Source organism: Mustelus asterias, chromosome 26 (assembly GCF_964213995.1).
Source record: "Mustelus asterias chromosome 26, sMusAst1.hap1.1, whole genome shotgun sequence".
Lineage (NCBI taxonomy): Eukaryota > Metazoa > Chordata > Chondrichthyes > Carcharhiniformes > Triakidae > Mustelus > Mustelus asterias.
In genome coordinates, this window is record NC_135826.1 from 47,423,320 (window position 1) to 47,443,885 (window position 20,566).

Genomic DNA, 20,566 nt, shown 5'->3' on the forward strand with positions numbered 1-20,566 from the left:
TAAGATGGGTAGATAGGAATATGGGCCAAACAAGGGCAATTGGGACTAGCTAAGTGGTAAAGACTGGGCGGCATGGACAGGTTGGGCCGAAGGGCCTGTTTCCATTTTGTAAACCTCTGTGACTCTATGTGATCTTTGAGCAGAGCACCATAACTGATGGAAGTCCAAGACAGGAGACAGTAAGATGGGACAGGGAGAGATCCCAGTTATAAAGGGAAGCAGAGAAAGAGGCTCTAACAAAAAGAGGACTGTGATTAACAAATTTTAAGTAGAGAAGGACTCTGGAGGAGCCCTGGCCTCAAAGAAGGGAAAAGCCCTGACAATCTTAAGAAGGTTGGTGATTCCAATCTGCAGGTTGTTGGGGCAAAGATTGGAGCAGTAATATTCTATTCGGTGTGGCCAAAAAGCTGCGGTTGTGTTTGCGAGTTGGTGTTGGTGAGTAGACTTGAGAATCTCCAAGGTTTGAAAGAGCTACGAGATTGAAACTCTGGTGGACAGATGTTGAAGCTGCTTTGAGTTCTAGTGCCTTTATAAAGAATTCCAAGACCAAGGGCAGGATTTTATGGCCTCGCTCATCCTGAAAATCCTGCCCGAAGTCATGGACCTTTCCAAGGTCCGTCCCTTGTCTGCTCTGATTCCTGTGGCAGGCGGGGCGGTAAAACTCCAGCTGAAATCTTTGAAGGTGACAACTGGAACCCTTCATGAGAGAGAGAGACAGAGTTTCAGTGTGATTGGCTGACCCCCAGGGCATGTCCGCCCTGAAATCAGGGTGGGCGAGGCTCGCAGAGCGGCATTCCCCATTGGCCTCAGGCGCGATTCTACGAGCCTCGGGCGGGCGTGCGGTAAAATCCCGCCCACAGAGTTTACTGATGTCTGGGTGGGGGGTTGAAAAATCCATGGAATCTGTCTTGGTCACATTTACCATTGATTGTGCAGTGTAGTGTGTTTGATCACAATTAATCCACACGTACCTCATATTAACCCCCCTTTGCGTCAGTCTTCACAGTAGAAGACATGAGTAATATCCCAACAATTCAGGAAAGTCAGGGGGCAGAGTTGAATATGGTTGCCATCACAAAGGAGAAAGTGCTAGAGAAACTAAAAGGTCTGAAAATTGATAAATCTCCGGGCCCAGATGGGCTACATCCTAGAGTTCTAAAGGAGATAGCTGAAGAAATAGTGGAGGCGTTAGTTATGATCTTTCAAAAGTCACTGGAGTCAGGGAAAGTCCCAGAGGATTGGAAAATCGCTGTTGTAACCCCACTGTTCAAGAAGGGAACAAGAAAAAAGATGGAAAATTATAGGCCAATTAGCCTAACCTCAGTTGTTGGCAAAATTCTAGAATCCATCGTTAAGGATGAGATTTCTAAATTCTTGGAAGTGCAGGGTCGGATTAAGACAAGTCAGCATGGATTTAGTAAGGGGAGGTCGTGCCTGACAAACCTGTTAGAGTTCTTTGAAGAGATAACAAATAGGTTAGACCAAGGAGAGCCAATGGATGTTATCTATCTTGACTTCCAAAAGGCCTTTGACAAGGTGCCTCACGGGAGACTGCTGAGTAAAATAAGGGCCCATGGTATTCGAGGCAAGGTACTAACATGGATTGACGATTGGCTGTCAGACAGAAGGCAGAGAGTTGGGATAAAAGGTTCTTTCTCAGAATGGCAACCGGTGACAAGTGGTGTCCCGCAGGGTTCAGTGTTGGGGCCACAGCTGTTCTCTTTATATATTAACGATCTAGATGACGGGACTGGGAGCATTCTGGCCAAGTTTGCCGATGATACAAAGATAGGTGGAGGGGCAGGTAGTATTGAGGAGGTGGGGAGGCTGCAGAAAGATTTAGACAGTTTAGGAGAGTGGTCCAAGAAGTGGCTGATGAAATTCAACGTGGGCAAGTGCGAGGTCGTACACTTTGGAAAAAAGAATAGAGGCATGGACTATTTTCTAAACGGTGACAAAATTCATAATGCTAAAGTGCAAAGGGACTTGGGAGTCCTAGTCCAGGATTCTCTAAAGGTAAACTTGCAGGTTGAGTCCGTAATTAAGAAAGCAAATGTAATGTTGTCATTTATCTCAAGAGGCTTGGAATACAAAAGCAGGGATGTACTTCTGAGGCTTTATAAAGCACTGGTTAGGCCCCATTTGGAGTACTGTGAGCAATTTTGGGCCCCACACCTCAGGAAGGACATACTGGCACTGGAGCGGGTCCAGCGGAGATTCACACGGATGATCCCAGGAATGGTAGGCCTGACATACGATGAACGTCTGAGGATCGTGGGATTATATTCATTGGAGTTTAGGAGGTTGAGGGGAGATCTGATAGAAACTTACAAGATAATGAACGGCTTAGATAGGATGGACGTAGGGAAGTTGTTTCCATTAACAGGGGAGACTAGGACGCGGGGGCACAGCCTTAGAATAAAAGGGAGTCACTTTAGAACAGAGATGAGGAGAAATTTCTTCAGCCAGAGAGTGGTGGGTCTGTGGAATTCATTGCCACAGAGGGCTGTGGAGGCCGAGACGTTGAGCGTCTTCAAGACAGAAATTGATAAATTCTTGATTTCTCGAGGAATTAAGGGCTATGGGGAGAGAGCGGGTAAATGGAGTTGAAATCAACCATGATTGAATGGTGGAGTGGACTCGATGGGCCGAATGGCCTTACTTCCGCTCCTATGTCTTATGGTCTTATGGTCTTAACCCTGAATGTCGGGGTGTAAGATAGTTATTGGAAATTGTTTTACTTCCCTGACCTTGTATAGTAAAATTTACCGTCTTTCAAAACCACACAGAATATTTATTGTCTCAGCAAAGTATCTCGAATCTCAAACTTTGCCTCCTTTAAGCAAAACATTATTGGTGAAAGCAAAATACTGCGGATGCTGGAATCTGAAACAAAAACAGAAAATGCTGGAAAATCTCAGCAGGTCTGACAGCATCTGTGGAGAGATAATAGAACCAATGGCTGGAATTTTACGGGCTTGTCCGCCCCAGAATCGGGGCGAGCGCGGCTCGCAGAACAGAATTCTCCGTTGGCCTCAAGGCGGGATTTTATAAGCCTCGCCCGAGCGAGATCGTAAAATCCCGGCCAACGTTTTGAGTCAAAATGACCTTTTGCTTGAGCTCTGACGAAGGGTCATCCAGACTCGAAACGTTGGCTCTATTCTCTCTCCACAGATGCTGTCAGACCTGCTGAGATTTTCCAACATTTTCTGTTTTTGTATGTGAAAACGTTATTGGTCCCTAACTGGATCTTACCAAAAACTTGGAGGCCTGGTCCAGGAACATAACGTTCCAACTGAACTGATCCCTCCAATTTCCTAACTCCCCTCGTTGAAGCTTTCCATAGAATCCCTACAGTGCAGAAGGAAGCCATTCGGCCCATCGAGTCTGCACCGACAACAATCCCACTCAGGCCCTATTCCTGGCATAACCCCACATATTTATCCTGCTAGTCCCCCTGACACTGGGGTCAACTTATCATGACCATTAGGAATTTAATGACAATTCTTAATGTTTATATTGGATGCACTTTTCATTCTGAACTGACCCTTCTCCCTTGGACAGAGATTAGATTGGATTTATTGTCTGCATTATTTAGCAGTTTATAAATTTCAGCGAGGGTCCCGCTTTAATCGCAATGTTTGAATTTCTGCTGCGCTCATTCCCCTATCACTGGGATCAGTCTTGTCGTTTTCCTCTCTGCAGTCTCTCCAGCTCCTGCCTACGCTTCCCTCTGCTGATACGGTTTTTACCTTTTCCTTTCCCAGGACCGGAAGGCTGCAATCTTTTCATTTATCACCTGCCCCAGGAGTTCGGAGACAGCGAGCTCATGCAAATGTTTCTTCCCTTTGGCTCCGTCATCTCCTCAAAGGTCTTCATGGACCGAGCGACCAATCAGAGTAAATGCTTTGGTGAGTCTAACCGGCCCTCGGTCAACGCGTTGGGTTCTTGTGTGGTGTCAACATCGCGATCAACAACTTTATACCGGATGCAGTGAAATTCCTGTGTGCCTAAGATCACCGGTTTTATATGTTAAGGCTCGGATTGAGGTCAGGAGAATGCAAGTTCACACACGCACATCTGGCATTCTCCCCCCCAAGAGGCTGGGGATATTTGGAATATTATGAGCAGTTTTGGGTCCCATACCTAAGGAAGGATGCGCTGGCTTTGGAGGGGGTCCAGAAGAGGTTCACAAGAATGATCCCAGGAATGTAAGGTTTGTCATATGAGGAGCGGTTGAGGAGTCTGGGTCTATACTCGATGGAGTTTAGAAAGATGAGGGAGGATCTAATTGAAACTTAGAATACTGAGAGGCCTAGATAGAATGGACGTGGACAGGATGTTTCCACGAGTGGGACAGACTAGAACTCGAGGGCACAGCCTCAGAGTGAAGGGACGCTTCTTTAAAAAGAGATGAGGAGGAATTTCTTCAGCCAGAGGGTGGTGAATCTGTGGATCTGTGAATCATTGCCACAGAGGGCTGTGGAGGCCAGGTCATTGAGTGTCTTTAAGACAGAGATAGATAGGTTCTTGATCAATAAGGGGATTAAGAGTTATGGGGAGAAGGCAGGAGAATGGGAATGAGAATCATATCAGCCATGAATGAATGGCATTGATACTCGATGGGCCGAATGGCCTAATTCTGCTCCTATGTCTTATGGTCCTTATGAGATGCTGTGGGACGGTGGAAGCCTTCACGACTGAGGTTGACCAATCGGTAGCTTGGAAAATGGAGTTAAGTGGCAGATTAGAAATGATCTGATTGAATGATGGAACAGGGATGAGAGAGGGAGGGAATGAAGAAAGTAGGGAGGGAGGGAGAGAAAGAGAGGTGGCGAAAGGGAGAAATGAGGGAGGTAGAGAGGGAGAGAGAGAGAGAAGGGAGAGAAAGGGAGAGAGGGAGAGAGAGGGAGAAATGGAGGGAGGGAGGGAATGAGGGAGGTAGAGAGAGAGAGAAGGGAGAGAAAGGGAGGGAGGGAGAGAGAGGGAGAAATGGAGGGAGGGAGGGAATGAGGGAGGTAGGGAGGGAGAGAGAGAGAGAAGGGGGAGAAAGGGAGTGAGGGAGAGAGAGGGAGAAATGGAGGGAGGGAGGGAATAAGGGAGAAATGGAGGGAGGGAGGGAATGAGGGAGAAATGGAGGGAGGGAGGGAATGAGGGAGGTAGGTCTCTCATCCATCATTCAATCAGATCATTTCTAATCTGCCACTTCAACTCCATTTTCCAAGCTACCGATTGGTCAACCTCGGTCGTGAAGGCTTCCACAGTCCCACAGCATCTCACAAGGACCATAAGGGAGGGAGAGAGAGAGAGAAAGAGAGGGAGAAATGGAAGGAGAGAGGGAAGGAAGGGGGGTGGTTTCTGAATGGCCCCTCAGTGCATTTGGAGGGTAAATCAATAGCAGGAATGCAGGGGCTGAGGCAGAGGCGGGACCTCCAGGAATGTATCGAACTTGTGTTGCCAACTTAACTGATTGCATGCACATTGTAACAGACCTGTCCCACATTCTTCATTCACTAAGGAATGGGATCAAATATTTTAGCAAGTTGGGAGAAGTAAGGGTGATATTGGCAAACAGGACGCTTTCCTCCTCAGTTGGCAATAGGATAAATCCTTTACCAACTGGTGTTTCAGGCCCCATCCCAGAGTAAGGCCAATTCGAGACAGCTTCATTGGGCTGGCATTGACATCTCTCAGTGATGTTTCCAACCGTTTGTCTACCTGTGGTCGGTTTCATCGCCAACTCCCTTCACTCCAGGGAACCATGTTGGCATCGGCCTGAATCCAGGCAAACTTGACCATGCTTTTGTATAGCACCTTTCTCAATGTTTGGACATCCCAGAGCCCTTTACATCCAAAGAAGCACTTCCTGCTTTGAAGTCTAGTCACTGTTGTTATGCAGCAAACTTGGTAACCAACTTGTGCACAGCAAGATCCCACCAACAGCAATGGGCTAATGACCAGATCACCTGTTTCTTTTTTCAGTGATGCCGATTCAGGAATGGAAAGCCCCCACCCAAGGGGGATTTGGGGAGGCAATGGCCTAGTGATATTATCGCAAGACTATTAATCCAGAAACACAGCTCATGTTCTGGGGACCCGGGTTCGAATCCCGCCACAGCAGTTGGTGGAATTTGAATTCAATTTTTAAAAATCTGGAATTAAGAATCTACTGATGACCATGAAATCATTGTCGATTGTCGGAAAAACCCATCTGGTTCACGAATGTCCTTCAGGGAAGGAAATCTGCCGTCCTTACCCGGTCTGGCCTACATGTGACTCCAGAGCCACAGCAATGTGGTTGACTCTCAACCGCCCCCGGGGCAACTAGGGCTGGGCAATAAATGCTGGCCAGCCAGCGACGCCCATGTCCCACGAACTAATTAAGAAAACAGGGGGCAGGCAGGGTCACAGTTTAGTGTCTGATTTCAAACACAGCATCTCTGACAGTACAGCATCCCCACAGCGCCGCACTGTAATGTCATCCTGAATCATAGAATCCCTACAGTGCAGAAGGAGGCCATTCAGCCCATCGAGTCTGCACCAACTCTCCAACAGAGCATCTCACCCCAGGCCCTTTCCCGTAACACCACGTATTTAACCCACAAATCCCCCTAAACTACATATCTTGGGACACCAAGGGGCAATTTAGCATGGTCAATCCACCTAAACCGCATGTCTCTGGACTGTGAGAGGAAACCGGAGCACCCGGAGGAAACCCATGCAGACACGGGGGGAATGTGCAAACTCCACACAGACAGTGACCCGAGGCCGGAATTGAACCCACCTCCCTGGCGCTGTGAGGCAGCAGTGCTAACCACTGTGCCACCGTGCGGCCCTTCATAGAATCCTACAGTGCAGAAGGAAGCCATTCGGCCCATCGAGTCTGCACCAACCACAATCTCACCCAGGCCCTATCCCCATAACCTCATGTATTTACCCTAGCTAGTCCTCCTGACACTCAGGGGCAATTTAGCATGGCCAATCCACCCTAACCAGCACATCTTTGGACTGTGGGAGGAAACCGGAGCACCCGGAGGAAACCCACGCAGACACGGGGAGAACGTGCAAACTCCGCACAGACAGTGACCCAAGCCGGGAATCGAACCCTGGCGCTGTGAGGCAGCGGTGCTAACCACTGTGCCACCATGGTGCCCTTCAGTGTTAATTCCCCAAGAGTGGGATTTGGATCAACAGCATTCTGACTCGAAGGCGAGCGAGTTAACTGAGATTAGAAAATTGCTCCCTAATCAGCCAACGGGTATTTTAATTTTATCTGTGAGCTGCAAGTGACGATTTAAGATCTGAGTTTGGCGTTGCCAAATGGCACTGGTGGCCTCCTGTGTGTGCTGTAACTAGCCTGCGTTTCTGTATGATTACTGCTCGATCCATCCCTCTCTCTCTCTCCTGCTCACATCACACAGCATGTGTCTCTGCTCCAACCTCTCTCACACAGTCAGATGCCTCTGCTTTACTGCTTGGATATTTCACCACCGTGGCCAATACTGCCATCCAGTGGCAGAGTGAAAAAACTGAGCCCAGTGCAGACCTTGAGGCTGGGATTCTCCGACCTCGCCCGCGGCTGGGATTCTCCGTTCCTGCTGCCTGCCGTGAGTGGCGATTTGGCCGAGCGCCAGATTCCCACCGGCAGTGGTGACAGGGGGAGGTGCGAGCTCGGAGAATTCTGGCCCCGGCGTCAGACTGAGTTCCCCCACGTTACACATTTGAACAGCTAACAGGATAAAACACAATTCAACTCCTGGGACACTGATCAGAGCTTTGGGGTTTTCAATCTGGAAAGTGATTTCCTGTTCCTGTTGGCCAGCCGATGTTTAAGGAGTTAAGGATGTACCAGAGTGGCGGCTGGGTGAGCGAGTTCAGTTCTGGCTGACGCAGTTGCAAACATCCTCCCTCCCCTCCTTTCGGCCTGGCAGCCAAGGTCTGAACAGGGGGCCTCGATATCCAAAAATAAAAAGGGGAAGCCAATAAAAAAGGACACTCACTTAATCCTAACTAAGATAAGTAGCAAGTGAAGGCAGCAACTAAAGAATACACGTTCAATAAAACCCCAGCAAAACAATACTTTAGATTAAAGATTCCGGTCAGTTTCCCAGCACAATGTTCAGTGCTATCAAATAAACCTGTTGGACTTTAACCTGGTGTTGTGAGACTTCTTACTGTGCCTACCCCAGTCCAACGCCGGCATCTCCACGTAATGTTCAGGATGAAAGAATGGGGAAAAACTGTAACAAGTGAAGACTTTCACAAAACTTGTTTCTGTGTAAAAAAATAAAATAAACTCTTCCCCTCTCCCCCCCCGGCCACACACTTACTATAACCTTTGTTCCCCATCCAGAGGAGATGCTTTGGGAATGGTTTAGCAGAGGTGTTCAATATCAGGAACAGTTTTGATTGGGTAAAAAATGACAGAAGATGCCGGAATTCAAGGGCACAGGCGTCTGAGGAGATTGGCAACGGTAACTGAACTAAGGACAGATCTTCCTGGATTTCGTTGCCTGAAAGCAGATTCAGGACAGAATTGAAAAAAAAACTTGTAGGGGAACAACTTACAGGACAATGGAGACAGAACAGGGAAGAGCTAGCACAGGAAAGAGAGACTGAATGGCCTCCATTGCTGTGTCATGAGTCCATCTGAGGCTTCTCTTTCTACACTGAAGATGATACGTTCAATTTCCCTCTCTCCCGTTTAAGATATGTTTCCCTTCTTGCCCTCTCGGGCACAGTGGTTAACTCTGTTGCCTCACAGCTCAATTCCTGGCTTGGGTCACTGTCTGTGCGGAGTTTGCACATTCTCCCCATGTCTGCGTGGGTTTCCTCCGGGTGCTCTGGTTTCCTCCCACATTCCAGAAGACATGCTAATTAGGTGCATTGGCCGTTCTAAATTCTCCCTCAGTGTATCCGAACAGGTGCCAGAGTGTGGCAACTAGGGAATTTTCACAGTAACTTCATTGCAGTGTTAATGTAAGCCTACTTGTGACACTAATAAATAAAAACTTTAAAAACTTTGATGCCCTGTGCCACATAAAGTACGTAACCATGAGCTTGGCAAAATGCTCACTGCCAGCCTCGAGCTAACTAAAAGATGGATTTATGTTTGCGTGGTGCCCCGTCACACCTCACAGAGCACTTCACACTTAATCAATCATTTTAAAGTGAAGACGACTCTCCCATAGGCCAATATGGCTGCCATTTTGTGCACAGCAAGATCCCGCAATGGCCAGGTTTTCTCTTTTCTTTTAAGTTTATTTATCAGTGTCACAAGTAGGCTTACATTAACACTGCAATGAAGTTACTGTGAAAACCCCCTAGTCGCCACACTCTGGCGCCTGTTTGGGTACACTAAGGGAGAATTTAGAATGACCAATGCACCTAATCAGCACATCTTTCGGACTGTGGGAGGAAACCGGAGTACCCGGATGAAACCCATGCAGACACGGGGGGAGAACGTGCAAACTCCACACAGACAGTAACCCAAGCTGGGAATCGAACCCAAGTCTTTGGCGCTGTGAGGCAGCAGTGCTAACCACTATGCTGTTTCTGATCTCTTGACCGAGGGAGGAACATTGACCTTTGTATCAGGAAAGCTCCTGCCTCTCCCTCGAGTAATTCATAGAATCCCTAGAGTGCAGAAGGAGGCCATTTGGCCCATCAAGTCTGTACCAAGAACAAAGAACAGTACAGCACAGGAAACAGGCCCTTCGGCCCTCCAAAATCACCTTCCACAATCACCAACCACAATCCCACCCAGGCCTTATTCCCGTAATCCCACACATTTACCCTGCTAATATCCCTGACATTAGGATCAATTTACCATGGCCAATCAACCTAACCCGTACATCTTTGAACCATTGGGTTCTCTGACCTCAGACAGACAGGGCGTTGTGCCCCAATAGAAAGGTTGGCATCGTGACATTGCAGCACTCCCTCAAAACTGGGCGGCATTACCAGCCTCATTTTATCATTCAGCCCTGGGAGTGGGGTATCATCTCAAAAGGTCCGTCTTTAAGGCCAAACCAATTTGACAGAGTAGGAGGCGGAGGAGAATAATTGGTTAGCGGTTTTACTCCTGTTTATTTCCCGTCTGACCTCCTTCCTCCTCTTTGTGTGTGCATTAGCGAGTCTCGACAGACTTCCTGTTGCTTCCCCGAGTGCTCAACAATGAGCATCAACAAGGTTGTTTGACTTTTTTCATCCAGGTTTGGACCATCAGTGGCAGGAAAGAGTTCTGATCCATGCTGCTTGTCCTTGATAAGTTGGTGGTGAGCCGTTCTCTTGAACCACTGCAGTCTGTGCGATGAAGTTGCTCCCACACTGTTATGAGGAGCGGAGTTTCAGGATTTTAACCCAGCAGGTCATGAAGGAGCGATGCTGCACATCGAAGTCAGGGTGGTGCGTGACTTGGAGACCAACATGGAGGTTGTGGTGTTCCCATGCACCCGCCGACCTTGTCCTTCTAGCTGGTGGAAGTCACAAGTTTGGAAGGTGCAGAACTAGACAGGACATCACAATCAAACCCAAAATGGCCCTCACCTGACCCAATTTGCAACAAAGACACTGGATGTTGATCCGGAGTGGACTGAATGGCCTACTCCAGATCCTGTTTAATATGTTTATAACCCCTGCCTGATATTCTTTCACTTTTTACCCCACTTTTTACCTCAGGCAATAGTAAGAACCCTCCTGTCCCCCCTTGGTGCAGCTTTGAGATTCACCATTGCACCTGCATGGCCTATGAACCCATTGAGGAATGTGTGACCTCGGCCTTCTTCTGGCTTTGTAACTGAGACAGGGAGGTGTCAGTGCGGCCTTTAGTGAGAAAGCAATCAACTTCCAGTTCCAGTTGTACTGAGGGTAAAACTGGGAGGGACAAAATAAATTATACACCTCATGTAGTGGGTTACTTCATCCTTACCTCACTCCGACCTCACCCCGACCTCACCCTTACCTCATCCTTACCTCACCCCTACTTCACCTCTTATCTCACCCCTTACCCCACCCCGACCTCAGCCTGACCTCACTCTTTACCTCACCATTTACCTCACCCCATCTCACCTTTACCCCACCCTATGACCTCACTCTATACCTCACCCTTACCTCATCCTGATCTCACCCTGCCTCACCTTTAGCTCACATTGACATGTCTTGAAAACTGCTTCTATCTTTTTATATTTTTTTGAAGGTTTTGTGAGCTTTGATAACCCCACTAGTGCCCAGGCTGCCATCCAGGCCATGAATGGTTTTCAGATTGGCATGAAGAGGTTAAAAGTCCAGTTAAAACGGCCAAAGGATACCAGTCGCCCATACTGACTGACTGTGATTCAGGGCAAGAATTTCTGATTTTCTAGGTAAGGCATCAACTGTTCTTGTCTTTTACCTTTGGCATGAAAAGTCTGACCTCTGACCCCTCTACCGCAAAGCCAGAATAGTAGAAGGACCATTTGGCAGAGGTTGTGTGCAGGAATTTGTCTGGAGCAATTCAGCTGCTCAGGACATTGGTGAGACCACCTTGATTCTATGGTTCTATTCTGGATGTACTGCGTACAATCCCCGTTTGAACAAATATATAACAGCGTTGGAGGCAGTTCAGAGAAGGTTCAACTCTGCTCATTCCAAGGGATGAAGGGTCTTATCCGATGAAGAAAGGTTGAACAGGTTGGCCCTATGGTCATTGGGGTTCAGAAGATTGAGAGGTAATCTTATTGATATGTAGAAGATTCCTGAGGAGTCTCAATAGGGTGCATGCCAGGGAGGGAGGGTGGGATTTTCCAGTCCCGCCCACCTGGGGAATGGAAATTCCTGCCAGAGATCTACAGATCTTTTAACGGTCCGTTAAATCATCCGTCCCGCCCGCGGCAGGCGGGATCGGAAAATTTACCCTGGTGTTCTCACTCATGGGGGAGACAAGAACTAGGAGGCACAGTTTAAGAGTGAGAGACCTCCCTTTTAATGTTAAGATGAGGAGAATTTTTTTCTCTCAGAGGGTTCATTGATGGTAGAATCATACAGTGTAGAAGAGGTCCTTCGGCCCATCGATTCTGCACCGACACGCGAGAAACACCTGACCTTCCACCTAATCCCATTTACCAGCATTTGGCCCATAGCCCTGAATGTTATGACGTGCCAAGTGCTCATCCAGGTACTTTAGAAACATAAAATCCCTACAGTGCAGAAGGAGGCTATTTGGCCCATCGAGCCTGCACCGACCACAATCCCACCCAGGCCCTATCCCCATAACTCCATGCATTTACCCTAGTTAGTCCCCTAACACTAAGGGGCAATTTAGCATGGCCAATCCACCTAACCCGCACATCTTTGGAGTGTGGGAGGAAACCGCAGCACCCAGAGGAAACCCACGCAGACACGGGGAGAAGGTGCAGACTCCACACAGACAGTGACCCAAGCCGGGAATTGAACCCAGGTCGCTGGCGCTGTGAGGCAGCAGTGCTAACCACTGTGCCACCGTGCCGACCCTATTTTTAAAGGATGTGAGGCAACCCGCTTCTACCGCCCTCCTAGATAGCGCCAATTCTATGGAATTCATTTCCCCAGAGAGCAGTGGAGGCTGGATCACTGAATTTATTCCAGGCTGAGTTAGAGAGATTTCTCAGGGAGTCAAGGATTATGGGGGGGAAGACAGAAAATTGAGGTTGAGACCACAACCAAACCAGCCATGATCTTATTGATTGGCGGAGGAGGCTTGAAGGGCTGAATGGCCTAGCCCTATTTCTAATTCCTTTGTTCGTATGTCCTATTCTCACTCAAGAGGTAGTGAGAAATCCAAATCTTTCTTCTCTCCCTTTCCAAAGATAACCAGTTGAGGCTGGAAAAAGGAGGTCAAAACTGAGATTGATGCAGAGTCATTTCGAGTTACAGAACTAAGCAAGACAAATGGAGTTAACATTCATGTCGGCCTACTTAGTTTGTGCAGCAGGTTCGATGGGCTGAATGGCCTACTGTCTTCCTGTGTATTGGTTCAATATTTCAATGACTCATATTTGGCATCTCATCTCATTTTCGGGGTGTTATTCAGGGAGGTTAGCAGGGTAAATGAGTGAGGTTATGGGAATAGGGCCTCGGTGGGATTGTGGTTGGTGCAGGCTTGATGGGCCAAGTGGCCTCCTTCTGCACTGTAGGGATTCTATGATAATGTTCACTGGGCTCTGGGAATGCTAGCTCCGCACTGAATGGCCACGGAACCACCATTGGGGTAGACATCTTGAGATGGTGCAAGTCTTGAGGGCCCCTCTGGGGAACACCCTTGCCTAATAATTAGCATCAGTGTGACTGACAGTTTTAATGATCCCTGCAGAATGTTGTCCTCTCTAATTCCACACATCGGACTTTAGCAGATTCAGGATGGATAATGAAGGGGTGCGTGGCTGGTATTAAAGCTGATCTGACATTATTTACAACAATGAGCGGTGGCCATATTCCAGGCAAACCCTGGAAGGCCACGGTGGCACAGTGATTAGCACTGCTGCCTTACAGCACCAGGGACCTGAGTTCGATTCCCGGCTTGGATCACTGTCTGTGTGGAGTCTGCACGTTCTTCCCATGTCTGCGTGGGTTTCCTCCCACAGCCCAAAGATATGCGGGTTTGGGTGGATTGGCCATGCTAAATTACCCCTTAGTGTCAGGGGAACTGGCTGGGATAAATGCATGGGGTTACGGGGATAGGACCTGGGTGGGATTGTGGTTGGTGCAGACTTGATGGGTTGAATGGCCTCATTCTGCACTGTAGGGATTCTATGGATTCTGGGAAGGGTTCCAATACTACCCAATGCGATGGTCCCAGCCTGGGCAGCGGTTCAGGATCTGCAGTTGGCTGCGGTGTCCTTGGGTGGGCCCCAGCAAATTGAGTCAGGGTCTCCAATCCTCATCCTGAACCCCACTCAAAGTGCCCAGATGCAGCAGTGGGTGAGGGCGAGATCCCACTCTCACGTGTTGAATAATAATGACCCCCTAGGGTTAGACCTCCTGATCCAACCAAACCCCCTGGGGCCCTTCATCAGACTGTCCAAACATGCGACTACCCCAATGCCAACATGTGAGACCATGTAATCAATACTTACACCATACGCATTTACTCTTTCTTAATCTTAAATTAACTTTAAGAGAAAGAAGAGAGTGTTTTTAAAGTTTATTTGTTAATGTCACAAGTAGGCTTACACAGGGCGACACGGTGGCACAGTGGTTAGCACTGCTGCTTCACAGCGCCAGGGTCCTGTGTTCGATTCCCAGCTTGGGTCACTGTCTGTGTGGAGTCTGCACATTCTCCCTGCGCCTGCATGGGTTTCCTCCGGGTGCTCAGGTTTCCTCCCACAGAAAGACGTGCTGGTTAGGGTGAATTGGCTACGCTAAATTCTCCCTCAGTGTACCTGAATAGGTGCCAGAGTGTGGTGACTAGGGGATTTTCACAGTAACTTCATTGCAGTGTTAATGTAAATCTACTTGTGACACCAATAAATAAACGTTTTTTTAACACTGCAATGAAGTTACTGTGAAAATCCCCTAGTCACCACACTCTGGAGCTTGTTCGGGGACACTGAGGGAGAATTTAGCACGGCCAATGCACCCTAACCAGCACGTCTTTCCGAATGTGGGAGGAAATCCAATGCAGACATGGGGAGAAGGTGCAGACTCCACACAGACAGTCACCCAAGCCGGGGATCGAACCCGGGTTCCTGGCGCTGTGAGGCAGCAGCGCTAACCATCGTGCCACCGTGCGTGCCCTGAACTCTGGCCGCAGGGAGCCCAGAGTGCTTTGTTTATGCAGTCTCTGTCGACAATGTTCGGGTCCAACCCTGATGCTGCTTTCCTCTCTCACCAGGGCAGTGACGGTATGGATTATGGGCAAAGGTAACCTTTTGAGACGGCTGATCCTCAGATCTCAGTGCTGAGCAGGAGACAACGAAAAAACAAAACTTGGAGGGGAAGCATTCCGAGAACCCTGAAAATGTGAAATTTCATTGCAGCTATTTAAGGAGACTTGGGATCTGACGATAGCACATGTAACGATGTAGGAAGGATGGCTGTCTTAACAGAGGAAGCTGCTTTGGCGCAGTTCTGTGTCATCGAGCACCCAGCTAGGGTCTCCTAGGCGATGGTTGCCATGGCTGGGGTTTTTTTTGTGTGCGTGTGTGTGTGTGCGTGTGTGTGTGTGTGTGTGCGTGCGTGTCTGCGTGCGTGTGTGTGCGTGTGTGTTTTTGAATCCATATGGTTGACATGGTTACACAGAACACATTGAGTCTTTATCTCTCAATCCTCGATATTCAGGGATGAAAAGGACCAAACAGATTTTTTTTATTTATTATGGGGGCCTGTGTATATAATATATGAGTTTAGCTTTCTTTACTTACCTTGATAGTGAAAACATGGGAAAATAAGAGCTAAAACTGTTTAAAAATTTAAAAAAAAAGCAACGCTTCAGTGGTCTTAGAATAGTATTATACACTGGGAAAATTTATACAGAGAGCAAATTTCAGTAGAAACCTTACAGGAGTTAGTTTTAAGAAAACAAAGACTAAGATGTACTTTGTGCCTCATTTCTTGCTTAGGAGGCACAATGGTACTGCATGCAAAATGTGACTGAAAATATAATTATACATAATGGTGTATAGATATATTGCTCCTTATACTTCTGAGAAGATTGCTTTTGAAGAGAGAGAGAGAGAGAAATTGAATGTTGTTTCCTTTTTCTTGGTGAATATGGGCTTTCATTAACCATTGGAGGACCTGCTCTTGCCGCACTTCTCCGGATTGATACATTTTGCCTTTTTTTTGGATGATTTAACTCAAGGGGGAAGCTCGGAGTAGGTTCAAACAAGGTCAGAGGGATTGAAATCCCTCGCGGTGAAGCTTTGCGAGGAAAGAAAACCATTGTAAATAATCCCCGGAGTGACAGCGCATTGTTGCTGATAATTGGCGGAGGGGGGTGGGAGATGGAGGGGGATGCAAGGGGGGGGGGGGACGGGTCCCTATCTCTGAGCGTTAAGTAATTTATACGTCGAATGGTGTGACCAAAATGTTCAGGATGGTTTGGTGCGTAGGGGGCAACGCCTCATCCCCTCCGGCTGATAGGGTGAAAACAGGAGTCATTGTGGTAGGTTTGCCTGTCGGACAAAGTCGTGGTTATAACACTCAAACTTTCACCTCTGTCCTGTTCTCATCTCCACGGGGGGGGGCGGGGGGCGGGGGGGGGCGCTTCGGTCCAGCAGTGATGAGGGAAAACAATGCACACTCATCCACCAGCCACCTCCCCCCACCCTTCCCCCACCCCCTCTCCCCCACCCTCCCCCTTACCCACCCTCAACCCCCACACAAGGGTTTCCCATTAAGTGAGTCTGGAGATCTGTATCTCCCCCCGCATCCCCCCCCCCCCAATCCGCCATTCCCAGTCTCTCACCATCCAATGATTAGTAGAACCATTAAGCCACCTTCAGTTTGAAACTTATTGATAATTTCATGCAGGGAAGCAATGAGAGATGGATTTATACCGTAACCTTCCCCATTTCAGGAGATTCCCAAAGCTCTTTTTTGGAAGGGAAAGTCACTCGTTGCCTGTAATATTGGACATGCAGCAGTCATTTGGTATGGTGATTGGGGGAATCTCCTCTGCTCTTCTTGAAACATCTTACCCTGGGATCTTTTATGTGTGTCCGCGAAGATTAGACAAAGGTGGGGGGGAAGGTTTACCACCTCGTGGGAAAAACAGCACCTTCAACAATGCAGCACTTCCTGTGTATTGCACTGGGCTCAGCTCTCTGCAGTGAGACTCAACTTCACAACCTGAGACCAGAGAGACGCTCACTGAGATGCAGGGCAGCACAGGGACATGGGAGGCAGTGATGGATGCTGCTTTGACATGGGCGGCACGGTGGCGCAGTGGTTAGTACTGCTGCCTCACAGCGCCAGGGACCCGGGTTCAATTCCCGGCTTGGGTCACTGTCTGTGTGGAGTTTGCACGTTCTCCCCGTGTCTGCGTGGGTTTCCTCCGGGTGCTTTGGTTTCTTCCCACAGTCCAAAGATGTGTGGGTTCGGATTGGCCATGCTGAATTGACCCTAGCCAGAGTAAATACATTGGGTTATGGGCGTAGGGACTGGGTGGGATTGTGGTCGGTGCAGACTCGATGGGCCGAATGGCCTCTTTCTGCATTGTAGGATTCTATTCTATGAGTCACTGACAGTAGACCAGAGGAGGAAGTTGGAATGATTTTGCTTTCTCCTTGTAAGGGACAGGCCAACAGTGTCCCCTTTCACCATCCCCTCACCCCGTGTTGCCTGACTGAACTAGCTCAGTGCCGGTTGTCCGAATGGCTTGGTGATGGATTGGTAATTTTACTTAGAACATAGAACATAGAACATAGAACATTACAGCGCAGAACAGGCCCTTCGGCCCACGATGTTGCACCGACCAGTTAAAAAAAAACTGTGACCCTCCAACCTAAACCAATTTCTTTTCGTCCATGAACCTATCTACGGATCTCTTAAACGCCCCCAAACTAGGCGCATTTACTACTGATGCTGGCAGGGCATTCCAATCCCTCACCACCCTCTGGGTAAAGAACCTACCCCTGACATCGGTTCTATAACTACCCCCCCTCAATTTAAAGCCATGCCCCCTCGTGCTGGATTTCTCCATCAGAGGAAAAAGGCTATCACTATCCACCCTATCTAAACCTCTAATCATCTTATATGTTTCAATAAGATCCCCTCTTAGCCGCCGCCTTTCCAGCGAAAACAATCCCAAATCCCTCAGCCTCTCCTCATAGGATCTCCCCTCCATACCAGGCAACATCCTGGTAAACCTCCTCTGCACCCTCTCCAAAGCCTCCACATCCTTCCTGTAATGTGGGGACCAGAACTGCACACAGTACTCCAAGTGCGGCCGCACCAGAGTTGTGTACAGTTGCAACATAACGCTACGACTCCTAAATTCAATCCCCCTACCAATAAACGCCAAGACACCATATGCCTTCTTAACAACCTTATCTACTTGATTCCCAACTTTCAGGGATCTATGCACACATACACCTAGATCCCTCTGCTCCTCCACACTATTCAAAGTCCTCCCGTTAGCCCTATACTCAACACATCTGTTATTCCTACCAAAGTGAATTACCTCACACTTCTCCGCATTAAACTCCATCCGCCACCTCTCGGCCCAACTTTGCAACCTGTCTAAGTCTTCCTGCAAACTACGACACCCTTCCTCACTGTCTACCACACCACCGACTTTGGTGTCATCAGCAAATTTGCTAATCCACCCAACTATACCCTCATCCAGATCATTAATAAATATTACAAACAGCAGTGGCCCCAAAACAGATCCCTGAGGTACACCACTTGTAACCGCACTCCATGATGAATATTTACTATCAACCACCACCCTCTGTTTCCTATCCGCTAGCCAATTCCTGATCCAATTTCCTAGATCACCCCCAATCCCATACATCTGCATTTTCTGCAGAAGCCTACCATGGTGAACCTTATTCATTGACAGTTTCTTGACAGTATTTCACTCCACCATCTATCATGCCCTGTAGCTCAAACCTCTGACATTTTGTGACAATACTTATATTTCGGCCAAACTTACCCGCCCCTTCCAGCGATGGCATCTTCCAGTCCCGCCGATGGCGACCCCCCCCCCCCACCTGCAACAGTGTTCCTGGTGACGGATGCTCCAGAGCACGCAAAATCCCATAGGCACCGTTAGGACTGGAACATGCCACTGCCGGCCAATGGCAGACCACCTCTGCTGCTGCTGGAAAATACGCCATGGGAGGCTGGAAAATCCCACCCGAAATGTTTTATCCGTTTAAAGTACTTATTGTAAGGAATTATTCTTGAAGTGCAGTTCTTGATGCTACATAGGCCACCGCCAGACATCAATGAACTAATTGTCCAGTTGATTTGTTACCGATATAAAAGCAAAATACTGCAGATGCTGGAATCTGAATCGAAAACAGAAAATGCTGGAAAATCTCAGCAAGTCTGATAGCATCTCCGGAGAGAGAACAGAGCCAATATTTCGAGTCTGGATGATCTGACAGAGAGTCATCCAGACTTGAAACGTCAGATTTATTTCAGATGATGGAGTTATTCTCCTTTAGAAGCCATGGAGGAGATTATTGATAAAGATCTTCAAAATCGTGTTTTTTTTTGGAGTTGGTAGGAAAAATGGTTTCCGATGGGTAGGAGGGTTGGAAATCTGAGGAGAAAGATTCAAGGTCCTTGCAGAAAGAGCCAGGGAACACAAAAGATAATTTTTTGATTTGAAATTCACTGCCTGAAAGGGCGATGGAAGCTGATTCACTGATAATGTTCAAAAGGGAATTGGATAAATGCTTTAAGGGAATAGTTTTCCATGGATATGGGGAAGGAGCAGGGTGGGTGGGGGGCAGGTGGGAGGGCGGGGGGGATGAGTCTAATTGAATAGTTCTGTCAAGGTACCATCCCATGGAAGATGAGGTGAATGGCCTTCTCCATGGCTGTTTCAGTCTCATTCTGTGGGGCAGATTTGATGGCTTTTGGCAGGGTGAGGAAGACAGAATGGGCAGTGAGTGGTCCGCTTGCTCCAACCTCCCCCCCTACCCCCCCCCCCCCCCCCCCCGACTGTCTCAGTTCAGCGAATCAAGCATTGGACGGTGGCTGCCAGGTGGGAAGACTGTCCAATTAACAGTGTAAAATGGGGCTCCAAGTCTGATCAAGTCACTCAGCTGGGACGCCATGCGGATGCGGAAGTAGGGGATGGTTATGACACGTGCGGGAAGTTGCTCGTGGTCACCAAGCCTGCACCAACAACAATCCCAACCAGACCCTATCCCCGTAACCCCACGTATTTATCCTGCTACTCCCCCTGACACCAAGGGGCAATTGAGCATAGCCAATCAACCTAATCCGCACATCTTTGGACTGTGGGAGGAAACCGGAGCACCCGGAGGAAACCCATGCAGACACGGGGAGAACATGCAAACTCCACACAGACAGCGACCCGAGCTGGGAATCGAACCCGGGTCCCTGGCGCTGTGAGGCTAACCCCCGTGCCACTGCGTCGCCCTACGATCTACTCTGCCAGATTACCGAGCAGGCAGTGAAGACAAATGCCTTTACCCCACAGTGTGAGACAGGGACATGTGTAGGCCCAGACCAGGCCCAGGCCGGGTAGCAGCGGCAGGTTGCCTTCGCTGAAGGATATCAGTGATGTATTTGAGTCTGTACAGTAAACATGACCACAGTGTTCTGGGGATAACCCACATATTACCAAACTAGTTAAGTTCAATTCCACTCTTTAACATAATGGGATTTGAGCCAGTGGTTACGAGTCCAATATCACAACCATTGCAGACAATAGCCTCGCTCTTCTTTAAATAGAACGGCATCTTCTAAATCTCTTGGAAAAAACAGATGAGGTCCTTTTTTCACATCCTTTCTTAAGAAGAGCATCTAACAGTGCGGCACTTGACAGTACAACACCAGAGTCGTACATTAAATTATGAACTTTGAAACCAGGGTATATTCCTGAACTTCTTGGCCAGAATTGTCAGCT

At 48.3% G+C, this 20,566-nt stretch overlaps 1 protein-coding gene across 1 annotated transcript in view; it reads left to right on the forward strand.

The window, feature by feature from the left end:
- Positions 1-15,725, forward strand: part of LOC144479678 (CUGBP Elav-like family member 4) — a 524,426-nt gene extending 508,701 nt beyond the window's left edge. The window contains exons 11-13 of the mRNA XM_078198692.1: positions 3,768-3,911; positions 11,198-11,363; positions 14,849-15,725. Of these exons, the coding sequence (XP_078054818.1) occupies positions 3,768-3,911; positions 11,198-11,325 (272 nt within the window). The 3' untranslated portion in view covers positions 11,326-11,363; positions 14,849-15,725. The remainder of the gene's footprint in view (positions 1-3,767; positions 3,912-11,197; positions 11,364-14,848) is intronic.
- Positions 15,726-20,566: the final 4,841 nt, after the last annotated feature.